Source organism: Pempheris klunzingeri, chromosome 12 (assembly GCF_042242105.1).
Source record: "Pempheris klunzingeri isolate RE-2024b chromosome 12, fPemKlu1.hap1, whole genome shotgun sequence".
Taxonomy (NCBI): Eukaryota; Metazoa; Chordata; class Actinopteri; order Acropomatiformes; family Pempheridae; genus Pempheris; species Pempheris klunzingeri.
In genome coordinates, this window is record NC_092023.1 from 8971907 (window position 1) to 8992533 (window position 20627).

General features: G+C 42.3%; 1 protein-coding gene across 2 annotated transcripts; it reads right to left on the bottom strand.

The window, feature by feature from the left end:
- Window positions 1–1506: 1506 nt before the first annotated feature.
- On the bottom strand, window positions 1507–20111 carry actn2b (actinin, alpha 2b). 2 transcript variants are annotated; one of them, XR_011585267.1, is made up of 22 exons: window positions 19836–20111; window positions 15342–15456; window positions 15006–15125; window positions 14842–14928; window positions 14539–14626; window positions 14087–14165; window positions 11493–11574; window positions 11144–11229; window positions 10859–10951; window positions 10296–10526; window positions 9935–10082; window positions 9326–9476; window positions 6748–6856; window positions 5771–5911; window positions 5349–5531; window positions 4873–5007; window positions 4387–4566; window positions 3957–4103; window positions 2942–3007; window positions 2667–2825; window positions 1651–2439; window positions 1576–1620 (listed from the first exon to the last, which is right to left on the bottom strand). XR_011585267.1 is itself a non-coding variant. In XM_070840760.1 (21 exons), the coding sequence occupies exons 1-21, from the start codon at window positions 19962–19964 to the stop codon at window positions 2281–2283; spliced, it is 2688 nt and encodes an 895-aa protein (XP_070696861.1). In that variant the 5' UTR covers window positions 19965–20111; the 3' UTR covers window positions 1507–2280. The 2 variants fall into 2 exon arrangements, 1 of the variants encoding a protein (XP_070696861.1); XM_070840760.1 differs by having other exon boundaries at window positions 1507–2439.
- Window positions 20112–20627: the final 516 nt, after the last annotated feature.

The window sequence follows — 20627 nt, forward strand, 5'->3', positions numbered from 1 at the left end:
ACGTGTTTGTTGACCCTCTCAAGCACACTACCAGGACAAAAGTCACTGAGGGACTCATTATCCCCCACAGGATCGCTGACCATTTTGGTTATATGCCATGTACCACTTCCACAGAAGATATTGCATAATGTAGAAGGTTGATTGCCATGACATCTGCTGACCACATTCATGCTCCTAAGAGACATTTTCGAATTTGGCGATTAAATGTGTAATACCAGCCAGAGGTCCTATTCTGTACTTTTATCCCTGAGAGGAAATTGTGTGTGAAAGTCATCAACACATTGTTCTTTCCATTCAACAATAGGGTGAAGAAATAATTGCAGCCTCTTAAATATATTTTGCCAAGAGGTCATATGTTTTGCCAAACATATTTTGGTTCTTCTTAGCTTGTAAAACTTAACTTAAAATGTAGGTAGACGGATAGAATAAAAATATTGGCCTGTTTGTCTTTGTCCTGTAAGTCTTTCACGACTTTAGACTGCGTAATTCTGACCAAGGATAACTTGTTATTTAGTGTTAGTCATCAAAACACCTCAATCAGTTCTGGTGAGACAGCAGATTGCAGTCTTGCTGATTTTGGCGATGAGTGTTAAATATTTCCCAATATGGTGACAAATTGCAGTTGAAAGACATACTCTAGTACAAGCAATGATTTATCAGGTTGACATAAATGTTTGAATTAGTCACAAACAGTTTATTTAATTCATCCATTCCCCTCAAGTACAAAGTTTAACTAACTGAATTACAGAGCCAGCAGATGTCTTCAAGGTGTCGGCACTATCCTGAGTATCTTTATTTTTCAGCCAAAATACAACAAATCAAAGCTTTCGCCAAAAATACGAATATCTCTTGCACGTATAGTCATCAGTATTGCTCAGGCGGCGTTCATTTGTCACAGTAAAAATAAACTTGTCTTTTAAAGTGGATTGCTTGCATCTAAATAGACTATTAAATTAATAGTGTGCTCCAGTGCTGCTGCCTTTTGTGCAGTTTGTGTGAGGTGGCCAATGATCCTCTTCATAGAAAATCCACAGCTCTCCTGCATGGCTCACAAACTGCCAACGGGTGTGAAAACAAGTACACAAAATGTTTGATGCATCATTCGTATTGTTTTACTGGAAAGTAATTTGAACAGAGTTAAAATTGAGTGTTATGAGCATGAACACAACCAGCACATTTTGGTTTAATCTTTGCCACCAGAGTATATTTAATTACTCCATCTGTGTGTGACAGAATAAGAAACTCTTTGAATATCATTTCTTCATTTGAGTATAATGAAAAGAAACGCAGTCAAACAGCTGTGTGATATGAACAAATAAGTGATTTTTTTTTTTATATTTTTAACAATACATTAAAAAGCGGCAACAAAGGAAAATTGGGAAACAACTTGCCTACAGAAGTAAACATTTGGTCAGCACACACAATAAAATGTTTTTCCCAGCTGGAATCAATGAGGACTTGTTGATTTGTTATACTTCATTCAATTGTCATTTTCTGATGTGTGTGTTTAGTTTATTGTACTTCTTTCTGGGAGCATGTAAGCATTAACGGATTTCTTGTTGCCTGAGAAAGTGTTTTTCTCTCGAAACACTTTACACATGAATACTGTTGCTCTCTTCCCTCAAACCACCTTGTATTTTAAATGTTAACTTTTGCATTCAAGCGGTTTCCCACATTTCCTCGGTTGGTATTGTATATTTTGGGGGCCCGTTTTCAACACCGGAGAGCGAAAATTGTTCTTGCAAACTTTTGTGCAGTTTAAGCATTTCAAAATGCCTTAATAGAAGATTTATATTTTTATATTGTATTGTATTCAGAAAAAATAAAAAGCCACTGTGAGGAAGCAGGAAAGCAATACATGACATTGCTAGACAAAGCAGGACTTTTATTACTAATCTCTTCAACTGATTAACACCAGGATCCTGTTGTCGTACTGCCAAGTGATCTGTGTTTTTGCTGGAATAAATCTCTCTTCTAGCTTTATCTTCATTACAGAACTCTGCTTTCTGCACAAATATGATAACACACAAGATAAAATGTACAGTGCATTGTTTCTCATAATATAATTTGAACATGGCAGGTTCTATTTGTTTGTTTCATCAAAGAGGACAGGAACAGTACCAAGACACATGACGATGCTCAGCATGATTTTTTATGACTTAGATTGTCTGCAAACTAACAAAAACTTGGTTTGATAACAAGCACATGTAATTCAACGTATTTGATCCAACTTTCTTCTCTAGATTCTCTAAATTTATCAAGAGCTGGAAGGTGAGTCGCTTAAAGGTCGCTCTCTCCATAGAGGGCAGTGGAGAAGGCAGTGTAGTCCAGTGCCCCTGGTGGCCCTCCATGGCCGGAGTACGGCGGCATCCTCATGATGCAGTACTCTGCTTGTTCAGGTGGAAGTTCTCTCCTCAGCTCATCCACCAGTATGTAGGGCTGTGGTGGTGGAAGTAAAATCCGTTTCAGATGTTTCCCAAAAGATTCATGCTAATACCCCCCGCCCCTCCATCTCCATTTTAAGCTCATGAACAAAACTGTAGCTCGTAAATCAACATTGCATGGTAAAGGCTTGGAAATAATGACTGGAATAGAATAGATTAGTCTAGGCTAAGAATATATACTATATACTGGTAAGCCACACTAACACACACACACACACAGACCTTGTCAGCTGCCAGGATCCGGAAGGATGCCACGACCTGCTCGGCCGTGTCTGTGTCTGCGGTCTCTCTGGTCATGAAGTCAATGAAAGACTGGAAAGAGACGATTCCAGTACCATTGGGGTCCACCATAATCATTATACGGGCAAACTCCACCTCCCCCTGAGAAAGGCACACATGGAGAATGAGAGGAGTTTGTGAGGCATGTATGCAAAATACAGTAAACAACTGTGAGCGCAGCTGATAACATATCCCCATCCACATTTAAAACGCCATACCAAGTCATAACCCATGGAGATGAGGCAGGCTCTGAAGTCATCAGTTTCCATTGCTCCGTTCTTCTTCTGCAGACAAATTTCAGATTCACCGCACAGGAAATAAGAACGACAGTAGAGTCAGGGGAGATTAGCATAAGGACCGAAGCATAACAGAAGCACAAGCGCATCACAAAAAGTGCAACATGCTTATCAACAGCAATATTGTAACACTAAATCCAAAAGAAATGTGTAAGTTTTCAAACTTTTTTTTCCCCAGATCTGACCGACAATTAGATGCTTTGAACCAACTCTGAGGAAGGATACTTTCAACTTTAAGCACCTAATCTTTTGGCTTTTGCAATAAGATAACAAAGACGCTGAATGTCATGATAACGGATTTTTGATAGCTTAAAAACTCTGAAAAGTAGTAACTGTGCATGCACACAGCACAACTGGGCACATGGAAGTTGTGTATACAGACACAAAACATTCTTATCTGAGACGGCGGTTCTCAGAAATATCTTTCCACTTTGAAGTTTGTATTTGGTAGGTGTATTATCCCTGCAGTTATTTCAGGATGGTGAGACATTATCAGTCTGACAAATTAATACAGATGTAGAATGTGAATACATGAAACGGCATACTTAAGTCATCCATTGTTCATCAAAACCATAAAAGTCTTATTCATGAGATTCTTATGAGCTATAAAATGTAGTTAAATATGGCTTAACGCTCCATACTAAAATAGCAGCTACTGTTTATAATGAATCATTTGCGGTAATCCGTGATGGCGAAAGGAGAACTGTTACATTTTCATCCACCTTCTCCAAGGAATTGCTTCAGGTCAAATGAAACATCAGCTGCTGAACACTGCTCCTGGGTCTGGTATGAATTCAGCATCTTGTACACAAACCCCTCTCTGAGGACATTTGGGTCGTGGTGCTCGTACCGTCTCTAGATGCAGGGCTGCTCAGCTTGCTTTAGATCAGTGACTCTAATGGATGAAAAAGTGATGTGAAATTGCAGAAAGCTGTACCCTGTCAAAGTGGTTGAAAGAGGATCTGAACTCGTTCATCTGCTGCTGGCTGATGCCCTTGGCATCACGGGTCAGGATCTGGGTCTCAATCTCGTTGATGGTTCGGGCGATGGTTGTGAGGAGCAGCTCCCAACCGACACGGATATGCTGTTGATGTGGTGAAAGGGCAAATAAATATTGTTAAAAACATTTGCAGAATATATATTTTGACATTATACATATATAAGATTCATTCAATGAATAATGAATGAAAATTCTAAAACAGGATTTCTAATTTTACATTTATATGTTTTTTCACATTTGTGAATTTCATTATCCATGCAGAGCTGTAATGAGTAACTTATGCAAGAGTGTGTGTGTGTGTTGTGACTACTGAACATGCATGTGCATAGTCTCGGTGTCTGTGACGCTGTTTGCCACTGCCGTGTACCTCCATAGTGTAGTTGGTGTGTTTGTTATCGAACACCAGCGACTCTTGAATTAGCTGGTGGTCTCCCTCCAACTTGTCGATGTTGGGCTTGTAAGCAACAATGACGTGCTCAAATTGCTTCAGCTGGGTCATCTGGTCCTCCAGGGTGCCTCCCAGTTCCAGGGAGCAGCGTGCGATTTCCTGTTGGGAGAGCACACGCAACAAGGTCAGCCTCATCTTCACCATCTTCATCAGGTGGCTCGCTCGCTAATAGGAGGGAGTCATTTAACTGTGTCCAAGAGTAAATTCTGTCGGAACATGTAGCATTTGATGAGGAAAAATGTATAATATCTGGCATTATTCAATTATCGTCATTATCAGGACAGCCACCATCATTGTACCTCCCTTATGTGCAATGAATGTGAATGTAATTATCTTCCATTGTAGGTCTTTATTTGATTAGATGGAGATGACTGTCAAATTGCTTATAAGCCTCTATTGTCTAACCTCCATCCTGGCCTGTATCCAGGGTCCAATGAGATTAGCCTGAGCAGCAAACTGTCGTCTCAGCCTTTCATGGGCATGCTGACGGGCCATCTCCTCCTGGAGGGCACCAGCTCTCTGAGGTACCAGCGACTTCACCTACAAACCAAACACACACACAAACACACACACACACACACACACACACACACACACAAAGGGCTTCTCTGTAACTGAGAAGCTGGCTCCTCCCGAAAAGAGCCATTAACATTTAACAGAGTTATGACTGTATATATTTGATTGTATACTTTAGATCCTTACTGGGTGCTGAATCCTTCAACTCAGTAATAAAAAATTATAGCAGCAGTTCTTTACTTTATGTAGATACAACACTCCTTGTTCCTTTTTCACGATGAACGCATTTAAATATGGCCAGACAGACATTATCTGAATAATAACTATTTCTCGAGTCTGTAAGTGAGTTTTAAAGTTGTAGCTACCTTTTCCCACTTGTTGAGAAGCTCTTCAATCGTGATGGTGCTGTAGGGGTTGATAATGCTGGCCTTGATCCCATAGCTCTGGGAAATTTTCTGCACCTCGTTGTGGATTCCCACGATGGCCTGTCTCTCTGCATCCGCTTCGGGTAGAGTAGCTTTGAACTGCTCATGAGCTGCGATTAGACTCTGGAATGGGGAAAAGGGAAGTCCTGAAATTTTATTAAAACTTCAATTTTGTCAAGAGTGATAACATTATGTAGTTTACTTTTAGGTGTGACAGGTCTACCAGCATTACTCACCTTACAACATTAAACATCCAAACATGAATCACTGGAAAATTGCAAGCAGGTTAATCTTAACGGTGCCGATACTGTGAAATTAAACTACAATCTCACAAATGGCAGTGAGTGTGTGAGTGGACCTACCTGGACCTCCTCAGTAGAATGCACTATGAACATGTCCTGCAGATCCTCCATGGCTCCATCCATCCAGTTGTTGAAAGGAGCTGACCTCTTGGCAAACTCCAAGAACAACTGATCAATAGTCTCCAGCAGTTTATCTGTCCGCTGAGAGAAGAACCAGATATCACATATCTGTTGTATAGTTTTAAATCCGGACAAACCTATTACATCCAATCTATAGCTCCCAATGAGGCTCTACACTAAACTAAGAAGTCGTCACCTTCATGTCTCACATACAAATCCCAAAACAAACACCCCCTCACCTGTTTTGATGGCTAATCCCAGGGTGCCTAACACTGGTATGGCCCTGACAGAGTCCCCTAGCCCCCCCCCCCCTCTCCAGCAGAGGATGGCTGGGAGTGGAAGATGGACAGAAAACAGACCTCTGTCCCTGTCATTCAGACTTAATCCTTGGCTCTTTTCCCGGGCCCTCACCCATTTGCAGGTCTGAAATGGCCAACGTGGATCAGAGGAAGTAGCTAGCGGGCTTTCAGCCAGTCACTTCCTGGACAGGACTCCTACATCTATTTCTCCTTTATCCCCAGTCACCCTGCCATTTTACCATCCTATTTGGGTCAGGGATTTTAGAGGTGATCCATTTATCTCTCCTCATCAGTCAGCTGTGTCTTCGCCGTTCAGATGTCATTGAAAGACACTTAAATATGCTTACACTGACATTTTGATTAAGTTGGCTTTTGACGCGACTTCATTCTGCATCTACTGTGATCCAAGTGGAACATTAGCATCCTCTTGTGGGGACTTACTAAATTATCCCAACATGTGCAAAGAAGAGAATCGTTTCAAGTTTTAGGAACTCAGTGAGAAAACACTTAAAGCACAAAAGAAAAAGTAGCCAAATGGATATGAATACTTTTCATCTGCTTTCAGTCACGAATTCACATATGCCATTTTTAACTTGTGATCAGCCTTGACTGACTCACCTCCAGTGCCTCTCTCCTCTTCTGAGTCAGGGTCCCCAGCTTGTCCCACAAGTCACAGATGCTCTGGCAGCGTAGGTTCACAGCAGCCACGTCATGGTAGTCCAGCTCACTGGAAAAAACAGACCACATACAGCCATTTGTTTCAGTTGTGGAATAGAGCTTTGTGTTCCACAGACAGGTTTACTTTTTTGGAAAAATTCACTGGATAGCTTAATGTTAAAAGCAGCAACTATGCACAAGTCAGACTGCAACAACAGGAAATATTTCAGTTAACTCCCAGCTGCAAAAGGTCTGATTAAATATGCATAGCGAAATTAAACCACATGTACACGGGTAGCTACATGAAATTAATGGCTTGTCAGTTTTCTAGAGGCCTGAGATTACATTTTCACAGTAGGATACACTAAATTGGCCACTTCGGGCTGGAATAGATCTATACAAGAACATGTTTGAAATCCCCAACAGCTCTCGCTGGTTTAACCCATGCATCATGTCAAAATTAAATTAGCTTCACCTTAAGGTTGTATGAGGTTTCAGTTCAGGTATGAGCACAAAGCGGTCAGTCAAGCATAAAGGCTCAACCTTTGCTTCATGTTTAGACACAGGGATGGGTGGCCAGCATGTAGATGCTGCCAGTTCTAGTGCTTGCAGAATGTGTTTGGATTCCTTTAGCTTTGAACCCTTGAAAGTGTAGAAAGGGAGCCGCCACTAGGGTGCTCACTGGAGTTTAACGAGGTTATCCAACAAAGAGTCAAGTCTAACACATTTTAGTTCTCATTCAGCATTTTATTTAAAATTTCAGAGAAACGTTAACAGCTTTGAGGTCACGTTAGTAAACGGCAGGGACGGCCGTTACCCTGGTTTAGAGACCTGGTCCTGTTAAATCTTGGTATAATCCTGGATCTGCTGGAGGACTCCAACACTGGGAACCACCTGGGTCTGAGTAGAGAGGACTGGATATTGAGGAAAGTGGTATCTCTCAAAATGGACTTCATCCCAGTGGTCTCCACTGTCCTCATAGTCAGACTGGAAGTGAGAAACTGTGCCAGGAGGAAGTTGGCCGGTCAAGAAGAGGTAGTACTGGTCTAATCGCGCTGCTCCCCGTCCGTGTGGAACTTTCGGCTCAGATGTGAAAGCAGACAACTCCTCAGCTCCCTGTTGCGCCATGGAGCCTTGTTCTTCTGTTTCCTTCTCCTCCACTCCATGATCCATGATGACTGCATGACGACTCAACTCACCACCCTGGAAGCCAGATCCTGGATATGGAGGTGGTGGGATAGAGTCTAACGCCTCAGTCTCCTGTTCTGAATTCCCATGCTCCAAGTTCTCTTCAAAGTGCTCAAGCTCACCTGCCTGATAGAGAGGTGTTCCAGATACAGCTGTAGACCCTTTAACAGGCTCAGCAGTCCACAAAGGCACATTGGACTGGATGTCAGGAGTAGGGTTGGAGCTTATTGGATAGGTTTCAGGACTATAGTACTCATTCTCCTTCACTTGGTCATATGAGACAGCAGGATAACTTGCGCCACTGAACTGAGCAGGAACACTTTGATATGAGCTGTAGTGGTCAGGAGGCACCTCCATGTTGCTGGAACTGCCATCATTAGGATCATACTGGCTCCAGTCTAAAAGGGGAAACAATTGCATATTTAGAGAATTAAGATTATAATTCAAGTCTTCAAATTTCTCAGAAATTGAGCACATTTATTGCTGCAGTGAAGTCAGTCTTACCATTGTTGACAGGAAAGCAATGGACACTCCAGCTTAACAGCGCAATGAGGAGCAACTGGCTGTAACAGAAAGCACCAGGGTCAAAAACCTGAGTAAAATAAACAACTCCTTAATACAAAATGAACAAGTAAACATAGTAATTGAAGAGCAACATACCTTGCACAAAACGAAGTCACCATTTTGCTTGTCAGCTGAAATGCTATCGTCTCCTCTCAGAGCACTGGTTAAATATGAAACAGGAAATACTCTGCGACCAATCCCAGAGTAAGAAGGTAACGACTGACAGCTGTTCATTGACAGCTGATTGAAAATGTCACCATGCCTGCACACCACACCCTCCACCGCTCTAATTGAGACATACTGTGGCAACAAGCACTTGACTGAGAAGAAGAGGGTTTAAGTTATTTTCATGAATATTTTCTCCAAAGTGGTTGAAAATTATCGCACATGTCACACTCCAGTGACTTCATATTGTTCCAAATTATTTCCTGCGCTGCTTGTCTCCCACTTTTTTCTTTTTCCACAGGCTCAAATGTGAACAAAGAGAACAGATGTTATTGGGACCACTGAACTATTGCATATTCTGTGTGGGTGCAGTGTTGTGTTGCACACGTCATTTGTTGCTTGTCATTCATAATCTATCTAGGCAGTCAGCCCTGTAGGTTATACAGCGCTGAAAGCCAAAATGCCATTAAAACAATATTAACAAGAGAGAAACAGAAAACAAGGTTGCGTTGGCTGATTTTTACTATTAGCCACCCCAGTAATTGTGTTTGGCAGGAGTGAAAACATACTCCTGGGCCTCCATGACACATGTCTACAAACGTCTGCGAGAGCGAGTGCATACTTTAGTTCCTGTGCAATGGCTGCAATCTGCTCCACTCTGTCCTGGTGGGCTGCCAAGTCACTCTCGAAGGCCTCGTGTTTTCGAAGGAGTGCTCTGATTTCTGTCAGGGTGGCTGTTTCATAGTCCTTCTGGGAGAGGATCAGTTCTTTACCTGAATATCACGCATATGCAAAGAGAGTGAGAGAGGGAGAGGGAGAGGGAGAGGGAGAGGGAGAGGGAGAGGGAGAGGGAGAGGGAGAGGGAGAGGGAGAGAGGGATGAGGTAAGAGAAAGTAACAACAAGATGATTAGTGGATTAGGTCTAAACACAGGCCTTGGTCACTGCAGATGAAGAAAAAGACCTGTTGCAGTCCACTACAGGCTGATTGGACAAACTCTAAAACCTTCAATGGAATCTCATTAGGCACAAGTCTAAACAAACCTCGAGGTTAACGGAAACACTTGAGCGCTGAAAAGCAGGAATGCAGATGTCCGCAGACACACAGGGAGTTGATAAGTCAAGCTCAACAGATGAACATGCAGATCTATTAGATATACTGTTGCGGTGAGAAGTAGAAAGCAAAGCAGACATGGAGACGGTTTAAAAAGCCAGTTAAAAACTCCAACTGACCCATGGCCCAGTTCTCATGATTGGTGGCTTTTTGGCGAAACTTTTCAGCCAGGTGGTCCAGCCTTTCCAGCCTACGAATCTCTGTAAGGAGCCACTCCTCGTAGCCTTTCTCCGCCTGCTCCAGCCCCTGCCATGCACTGGCTATGTCCTGAACACAGAATGAGCATGAAAGATTACAGTTTAATTAGTCGCTTCAGATGTTTTGAATTAATTGTAACCTGGCAAATAAGAACATTTGATGAATTAATATTATGCGAATCATTTGCCTTAAGAATTGATATCAACAGTGGTGCACACAATCACGATCAACTCCTTGACGCTTGAATTATGAGTGGAAGAAGAATCTGCACTCATGACTTACAGATACCATCTTCCCCTCGGAGGGCATGAAGGCAGGGCGATTACTGATGCGCAGCTTGGTCTGGAGGGTGTTGAAGTTAATTTCCAGCTGGCATTTCTCCTGCACCTTCGGGGGCTTGTGCTGGCGTCTGTAGTCCCTAAAGTCTTCCAGCTTCCGTTGCATCTCCGCCATGGTCTTCTCTGGGGTTCGGTTCTCCAGCCAGGGAGTGGTACGGCGGATCCACTCCAGCAGCTGGGAAACATAAGGACAGCATGGGAATAAGTGGGGAGGCATTAGAGCTCCATATTGAGATGTCAGTGTGGCAGGAAGACTGTGTTAAATTATTACATTTTTCAGCAGATGGATCTCATCTTATCGCAGGAATGGGATTCATAAGTGGGAGGAAGATGGATCTTTTTAATCTACACTTAAGTCTGTACTTTTTCTTTGAACTACTTTAATGTAATAGAGAAGAAATATCATTATCAATAATTCACAATGGTTCTAAAGCTCCATTAAAATTTGCTTTGAAAAATCAAAGGCACATTGTTATCAGATAAACACCATACATATGCATGCTTTACCTCACTGGCCAGTCTCTCATACTCCTCCATCATTTTCTCATTCTCCTGGTTTACACCGAGCACCTTACAGATCCTGTTGGCAGCCGTCTCTGCCTGAGAGCAAAGGGCATGAGAATGACATCATTAAAGTAACACAGGTGGCCATGCTCCCAATTACAAATGACATGTCGAAATCAATCTGGCATTGGATTCATGCACCTGACTCTGTTCTTGCATGTGGACGTGAGCGATACCTAACTCGTCCTAAAGTAGAAATTGGTAAGGGGAAAAGTTTAACCACTGTACCTGCTCAGCTCCAGCAAACGCATGATAAAAGCAGGACACGTAGGTCATGATAGCTCTTTCATCAGGCTTGGGAGTGTTTATGATATCTATGGCAACAAGTGGGAGGACATGTCAAGGTGGCAGATAGGAAGAAAAATGAAAAATGAAAAAAAAAAAGGAAAATAACAAGAAAATTGAAGGAGACAGAAGCAGCACATGCTTTTTAAGTTGACTTTCTGACAGGGGTAGACCTCCAACAAACAAAATATCCAGTATAAAAGTAAAGAACTTATTGCAAACATATATTTATAGAACCGTATATTAGAAAGTTAATAATCACATCGGGTACATCAATTCCATAAAACATTACCTTCTGCATCCAGCATTTTGGGAATGTCCAGGTGTTTCTCGGCTATGTCAAAAGCCAGGTTCAGGTTCCCCAGAGGATCATCCTAAAAAAAGAGACACATTTCTACGTCACTGAACAGCAATGCTGGACTTAACATGCCGCCGTGCTGACCTCCATATTGTGGTGGACACATCACACCTTCTGCACATGCACGTTAATCTAACAGCACTCGTTTAAAATTTAGATTTGAGAAAGCTGCTGCACAAAAGCCTAGAGGTGACTTTAAGAGTTTTCTAGTTTTTACAGCTGAATGTTTATTAGGAACTTCACATGTTGATGACTGCAGTTTTTTTTTAACTACAGATTACATCAAATTATTAAAACAATGATATTTTTGACATTTAGGCAATTGATGTTTTATTCCGTAACAAGTCAAAATGCTGTCTTTGAGATGAGACATAATGGCAAAGACAAGCAAATCTCTACATTAATCCATAACCAGCAGATGTTTCATTCAAAAACATGTTTCATCCCTATAATATACATCATATATTTCTTGATATTTAATCACAGAAATTTGCTTCTCTGACACAAGTGAATCTGAAGGGAGAAACCAAGTGTTCTAAGTCAGAGTGGGAGTGGTGCATTAAGCTGACAGCTGACAGTGAACCCTTCCCTGCTAATGGGACAGCCAGTGAGGTGAGTGAGTACAGTGGGTTAAAGGGATCAGGCTATCATGCTGCTGCTATTGTCTCTATGTCTGTACCACTGTTCCATAATAGTGTTGGGGGGGTGGAGGCTGGCACACTACGTGACAGGGCCAGGTGCCCACAGATCCAGTGCTGGACAGATAGATGGATGGATAGGGTGGTAAACTGATGACGGGGTGGAGGAATGGATGGAAGGATACCCCAAGGCCTCTGTGTGTGCGTGCCCCTGACCAGAGCTGTCTCGGCAGGCTGTAACGCTGCAAGCTTAACGAACACGCTCACCTGGAGCCAGACTCAACAGCTGCCTGGCGCACACAATGCAACTGTCTCCTGGCAGCATAAGCAGAACTGAAAAGTCGAGGTGTGACTGGATGTGTGAATATGTATGTCAAAGACAGTGAAAGAGTGAGAAAAAGCAGTAGAGAGAACTAGATGTGGGAGATTGTGTGTGTGTGTGTGTGTGTGTGTGTGTGTTTGTTTGCCTCATCACTCATATTTACCTTCGACGCCCATCCTCGTAGTGATACTTAATACTTCTCTACTCTAATAAATCACTGTAACCATTTCACAGACATCTTCCTGACTTTCATTAGTACCGGCAGCGTCTATCTGGGGAACACTATGTGACAATAGCAGAGGTAAAGCTAAGCCTGACCTCTGCAGGGACTAGGCTCATATTTCTGTGACTATTCAGGGTCAACTCCAAGTCAGGCCGGTGAGTTGTGTGCTGAAAAGTGTGTGCTTCTGTTTCCAAAACAAATGAAAATGTCACTCTTCTTAACCCGCCCCCTACTATACATACACAGTATCGGGCCAAACTTGCACTTAGTGACCTACATTTATCTATTTGAGCTCAGGAATCCAGCTTTTCATGAGCATAAAATGCAATATTTTGGCCGTCTTGTCTGTCAAATAACAGTGATGCACACCCTTTCCCTCCTAGAAGAAGGTGCTGTCTTAACCAAACTCACGGGAGGGCTGTCAGCTGGGCTCTCTAGCTCTCCAAATAAGCAGCACAGCTCACTGAGGCCCTCATCTGTTTAGACACAAACACTGAGAATCACGGCCATCCATTTAACCCAGAACATTTAAATAAGATGCGGATTTCTGTGGCCTGAAAAACAAGTAGTGTGCCCGCACTGACATGCTGGGTGAGAAAAGTCAAACTCTGTATTCATTTGTGATAATTTAAAGAAGGACATGGCTTGGTTTGCATATTCAACACTTCAGGTTTGTGTCATACATAAGAGGTCACATATCTACACCATTAAATCCAGTGCTGTTGTAACGGGCACAGTGGGGTGCACAAAATGAACAGAGCTAAAAATTGGAGCGACGGTCCTTTTCATCCTAATTATGCTGAGATTGTGAACCAAGTAAATTGCTTTAGTTAAGAATAATGAAGCATGAGGTGAGACTAAATGAACGCACTTAGGATGAAAGCATTGTGAAGAAGAAACACATCCATAGATTAAAGTAGCATTGTGTCCATTAGCCAAATAGCACACAAACATTACAACTTAATTCACTGTAAACAACATGGCGCTGGTCCTATGAAATGCCACATATTTTTAAGTGTGTCCATAAAAGTGCCATTAGTCGCACCAACAGTCCCAACAAACTAATTCAAGCCCAAACTGCTGTATTTCATAATCATTCCTGGATCAAAACACAGCAAGTTAGTCTAGAACAGAGGAAAGAGGAAGTGATTGTTGGGAGAAAAGACGGTATACACTAGACTAGTGTTTCACACCATAAGTCAACACATCTTAAATGGTAGAGTTCAGTGTGTATGTGTTTCCATCAGTTCACACTGTGACAGGAGTGTTAATTCTGTGGCAATCAGTCTGTTAGTGATTGGGGCTGAAACACAGCATCCTGGTTACAGGTGAAACCACACGACACCTTGTTGAGCTTAGAGTAGTCGAGGAGGTCGGGTCTGTGTCTGTGAATCAGGGCGCAGAAGGCCAGGCCATCCTTCCAGCTTCACCAGCCGATGAGCAGAGAGAACCAACAGGTCAGTTCAAACCGGGTAACACGCTAACTTGACTCGGAGATGAGGTCTCTGGCGTCCGGTTACACCATTAACCATTAGAGGTGCACGTGGAGGCAGCATTTTGCTGATGGAAGTCTAGATATTTTGTATTGTCTATTGTCTATCATGATAATATGATATGCACAGCTATAATAAACTGTCTTGTATGCCCAAATGAAATTAAAACAATGCTTTTGAGTATATGCTGACGTTTATCACCCCTTTACTTAAAACATGACATGAATAGAAGGAGAGGACAACCTAGATTAGCTAAGGGTCACATAAACCGCTGCTATAACCAAACAGCATTTGAGGCTCTTACCTGACATGGAAGTTTTGGACATTGACATTCCTGTAGGGGGCAGTCTTTCTCTGACACCACAGGAGGAGACCTTCCTTGGCAGATGTTTCTGAGGAGAAAGTGAATTCGCAGGAATTGGTCACACAGTTCACGACAAATCTGTGCGGGCCGCAGGTTGGATTGTCTTCTTAAACCTCCAAATGTAGCTTCTATGTCATTACATGTTGCCCTTTACCTCTTGCAGTTGTTCATGTCCACAGGCAGAGGACACAATCTCTCTTGATGATTAACTAGATTTTAATTCTTTGGATTTCATTATCTCACCTTCCACAGAAATGTCCTGAATGGCGAAGCGGAGGATGATAGTCCAGATCATTCCAAGAGTCATCTTTACATTCCCATCCACAATCTCTGAAAGGCAAACAACCAAGATGTCTCTTATTATTTTATGTTTTTGGCTTCATGCTGCATAGCTGAAGGCTCGTTACCTTCAGCTCCAATGGAGACCAGCTTCACTCCTTTGCTTGTGATGAAGTCCAGCGCTTTGTTGACATTAGCAATCTTATGAAATCTCATCTTCCCTCTGTCTGGCTTGGCTAACCTCTCTCCTGCAAACACAGCATTATGTGACACAGTCAGGTGTATGTGCTCATTAACAAAAAATAAATATATATATATATATATATATATATATATATATATATATATATATATATCACAATAAAATAAAAATAAACCTCAAAATGCAGTGAGCTGCAGTGATTAAAATGATGCAAACAATGACTAAAAGAATGAAAACACTGTAGTTCCTGTAGTGATCTGACCTGAGATAACTTCCAGAAGCAGCATGAGTTTGAGGCCATTTCTGAAGTCCTCCTCGATATTTTCAATCTGAGTCCCAGCTTTCCTCAGGTGGGAGTTACACCAGGCTGTGAAGGTCTAACAGGAGACCACGGTCAATTAAAATGGTTTTGACAAAATGTCATTATACAAATGAAATGCACAGGATTGTGTGCGTGAACATTTCAGTTATTTCTGCACCACAGATAATTCAAATTTAATTCAAAATCTCATTCATATTATAACTATAACCGCTATATTCCTCCCTGCAGTGGAGCTAAACAAACTGAGACAACTAACAGCTTAACAAATCTTCACTGCGGGACTCTACAGCAAATTGATGTTAACCTCTTTGACCAGTGCTACATTTTTCAGATTAACCTTCAGTTGACCCATTCGTGTCTAATTTCACCTCTTTCCTCCTGTACTTCCATAGCCAATAACCATCAGAACAAACTGACTTCATGATGTGGGGGACTGAAATACTGTAAATCAAGTTAAGACGGGAGCATTGTCTTCTCCTATTTTTGTAAACTCTCTCAATAGCCAGCAGCAGAGTTCACGGGCTCAGCATAAAAGCTGGGAGCCGACCACGGAGCGCATTCCGCCCGATATGAGGTGTTAAATTTAGACTGCTCTGCTGTGCCTCATGATAAGAGACCGGGAGGGAAAACGTCAAAACGTCCGGCCATGTCAACATGAGCGAATTTGTCACATGGAAACAGAGCATGTTTTCCCCTCACGTCACTCTCTGTCGCTATTTTGCCACTTAAAAATGTGATTGGTCACAGCTGCAAGGAGACATGTTTATCACAGCACACGCACGCAGCTCTTCCAGGTCACACTCGTTACTGTGCTGAGGTATGAAGACAAGCAGGCAGGCAGTTAACGCCTGCCACAATAAAAGTATCAAAGTACATTAGATACTATCATCAATTACACATTATATTTATGTTTATATGTGCTTAAATCAATGAGCTGATCAACCTTCATAAAAACAAATAGGTCTAAGTGAGTACTTTTAATGTCTCTGCTTGAAGCTGGGGGCCTGTGGGGTATTTTAAAGGTTATTAGCAGGTAAAAGTCATTCCAGTTAAAATGGAAGCACATTTTTTCATATTTTGCTTCATTTGTTTTGGATATTTTGGCATTTTATTTGTCCATTTTTTGCTGCATTTTCCTAAAAAGTTGCTCAGTCATTTTTATATGAGCTACTTTAAACTTCTACAAAAAGTGTAAAAAAAAAATCTGTAGTTTTATCAGCTAAAATATTAATGCTGCAAAGTGACGTTAATGGAGGAATATATTTTTGCACTTTTTCCATCGAATCTTTGTACACAGACAGACTGTATATGGGTGCCTGGTAGGGGTGTTAATAATTAACTGTCTGACTATAAGAATTTGGACTGATTATATTATTTCTACTGCTGAAAACAAATAAAAAATATTAATACTGCTTACACAGTGCTTGTACAAAGTGTATAAACGTTAAAAGTTATTTAACAAGAGTTAAATGAACACATAAGATAGAGGACATGATGTGGATCCGTGCTCCTCTCCAGCAGATGGACCATTTCTAGAGGGAGAGGTAGATGGAGCTATCCACCCTGAAGAGGGTGAACATTTATTAACCAGAGCATTCACAGTAATCTCTAAAAATCAGCAGGGGAGGCGCACAGAAACAGCTGTTTACGCCTCTCTCTCCAAATATAGCCTATGGCTTAAAGACATGTTTCAGCAAATAACAAACGGTAGTCGGACCAAACGAACTCAAACGAGAGGAATGAGAGGAGGCCTTTTGTCACCGACCGGGGCCCAGAGGGCTCCTTTTCCCTCATTCTCGCCTTTTAGCCTCACCCATAAGGAGAGTTCAGCAGTTATTCTGACGGCTCCACAGCACACAAGCGTGTTATGGTTTCTGACACTGATACAGATGCTGTCAGGATAACCACGGAGACTCCCGTGGCACAGAGACGCCACTCCCAGCCGGAGGGCTCGGGCCGACACAGTGTCAGGGGAGCGTTTGTGGGTTTGTCCCTGAGCGTTTGGAAAGGTTAGTTTTGCCTCCTGAAGTAGTCGGCACTACTCAGGGTGGAGATCTCCATCCATTACTGCGTCTGACACAGAAATAAACACATGTATGTATATATTTTATATATATATATCTATATTTTTCTCTCTCATATTTTTATATTTGAATTTATTTTTATATGTTGTTATATACCTTGTTTTTGCACTAATACTGCTACTGACACACGACACATACTGAACATTTTCTGTCTCTTCTGTTGCTCTAACGAGTACATTTCCCCAGTGTGGGATAAATAAAGTCTCTCTTATCTTATCTTATACTTTGTACAAGCACTCTATAAGCAGCATTAACACTTTTTAACCATTTCACTGATTAGTACAAATCAGCTAATATTCTTATTGTTGGTTAAACCGTTACTTATTAACACAGTGCTGGTCCAGCCACTCAGGCTTCCCCTCTGGGCGCCGGTGCAAAAACAGAGTATTACAGGCTTCACGGTAAAGGCCATCAAATTCCACACTAAGTGAGTCCCCGGGGTGCTTGTGACATTGAACCGCTGACCTCCTTGTTGAAAAAATGTGGCCTGCTGGTCCTCCAAATTTGACTGAGCCACTTTCCAAGCCCCCCCGCCTCCCTGTCCAGCACTACTGACCAGTGACGATTAAGGCTAAAAATATTTATGAATCACATCCAGCGAGGACCAACCCTGTCATTGAACTGGCTGATGCCTTCGGGGCCTCACTTGGTCAGAGGCAGCCAGTCTGTGTCCGGGAGGATGGAAAATGAAAATGTGAACTGCATTGTTAACAGATTACTAAAGACGGAGCCTTGTGAATGGATTGTAATAGTTTCAAAAACGTCTCTCATTCTGAGTTTTTGTGGGCATATTCATTACTTATTCATAACGCTTGATGGTGCAGCACCCTTAAATCTGAGTTTGACACTGAAGGCTGCATTAAACTCCTTGATAAACCTTTGTCCAAGGCAGTAACAGATCCAAAAACCACAGCTGACCTGAAATGAGGTTTATGATTTATAATAGCTTGAGCTGGATATCATTTTAGAAATTATTTAGAAAAAGTGGCTATTAGTGGTCCAAAATGGAGGAACCAGTGGTCATTGTGAAAGTCAAGCGGGGGCGTAATAATAACAACTTCATCACCTCCCACAGTGCCAAAAAGAAACACTATACCAGTGTTACTGAGTGCAACCATCATTTATCAATTCTGATCATTCTGAACAGCTGCTCCCACAGCCGAACCCATCTCAAATGAGCACTTGTCAACTCCAAATTATAATCAGTAAGAGGATAAACACTGGAAACATAGCTGCGTATGTGGACCAGGGACCTGCTTGTCATGTTGCTGCTTTGTGTTACCAAAAATACACAGTTTTGTCATCCCTGTGGGGCCACAGGAGGCTATGGGCATGGAGCTGATGGCCTCCAGTTGTGCAGAGAGCTGCAGTTTAAGGCCCAGGCCAGCTTCCAAAGCCCTAAAACCAACTGACAGTGTGGGAGGCCGAGGCTATATTGAGTAGAGCTGGTGCTGCTTCAATATTTCTGCATGGTTTCTATAAACAAAAGAATTCCGCACCAAGGACACTGGATTAACCCTACTATAATGCCTTTTCGTCCCGAGGTTAAAATTAGATGTAGCGTCCAACTCTAATCCCGAGGCCGTCATCATGTGTTTGAAGCATCTGTTGACAGCTCGCATTCCGCGCGTATCAGTGGAGAGGCAGCAGTCTGGAGAGCCGCTGGAAGGCAGAGCTATTGTTAGCTGGTACCCACCGCATCCGTCCGTCAAGCCTCCCCTCCCGGTGCCCCGGGCCGCGACAAGACCGCGGGGAGCAGCTAGAACCACGCCGGAAGTTAGGCGACGCAGTCCTTCAAAATAAAACTTCTGATTCGTGAGAAGAGAGTGGACTTCTACTAATTCATCGCTACTTAACGTATATACTTCTTTGCCGGGAAGACTGTTTGTTTGGTTGTTTAATTTTCTACTTTTATTGCTTACGTAAGTTGTGAAGGGCTTTAACTTCTCCTGAAAGATGGGGTTTGAGCGTTTAAAATACGATAAACGCTTCATTGATATTGCGTCTGCGATAAAAGAAACGCAAGTTTTACATTCATTTGTCCCCTTTAATACGCTAAACGCCCCTGAAAACGAGTTTCGGCATCAGGTGTTTTATTTTGAAAACGCCAACCGGAAGTCCCGCTCTTAATTATGGTTTCTTTACGTTCGTCCCAACAGAACTATTCAAACTATGTTGTCTTATATTTTAAGTCTATTTACTACAATACTCTGTCAGTAATTAGATATTTAAACTCCAGAAAACAAAATTCTACTACATTTCTGGCTAATATACTGACATCGTTTTCTCACCACACAGTGTGTAAACACAGCTAGAATGAAACTGTATGTAATTACTCAGTGGGACTTACTTTCCTCTGCTGTTGTTCCCAGGCTGGGTCCAGCAGCATGTCCCTGTCCCACTCATCCTCCTGCAGCATGTATTCATCCTCGTAGCCGTTATCGTAGTGCACCGTGCTCTCCACCTGGGTCATCATCATTGTGCCTTTTCTGCTTGGTGTCCTTAATGACGGACAGATGGATTCACTGTAATGCCGGAGGATAGTTTCCCTGACTTTCGGCCTCTTCTTCTTTCTCTCTCTCTTTCTCTCTCTCTCTCTCTCTCTCTCTCACACACACACACACGCTTGTCCTTGTCCTCCCGACCTGACAGACGTCTGGCCCCGGTTACCACACATGAACAGGCGACAGTATCATTAGTACTGGAGAGTCACGTGACGCCCTCATGCCTTCCCCCAAAATCCCCATCTCTCTCTTACACATCCACACCCACACACACACCCACACACACACACACACACACACACCCACACACACATCCACACACACTACAGTAGGACAGGTTATTCACTTGAGATCAATAAAATAGTCTTTATTGTAGAAAAAACAATTTAAGACTTTCATTTAAGACAAAAAAAAAACAACTTGGGACATATAAATAAAATGTTTCCTCCTTGGAAACCCCATATGTTCTCACACTGTAAAGTACAAGCCACCATGGGCATTGTTAAAATACTCCTATTAATTCTATTTAAAAAAAAAAACCTGTCATGGCACAATGGAGTGTATCCAGTCTGCTTCCTAATGCTCAACTGTTCCCTTGTTGCTAATTCAATGACAGCCGATGGTCATTTAGGTCCGTA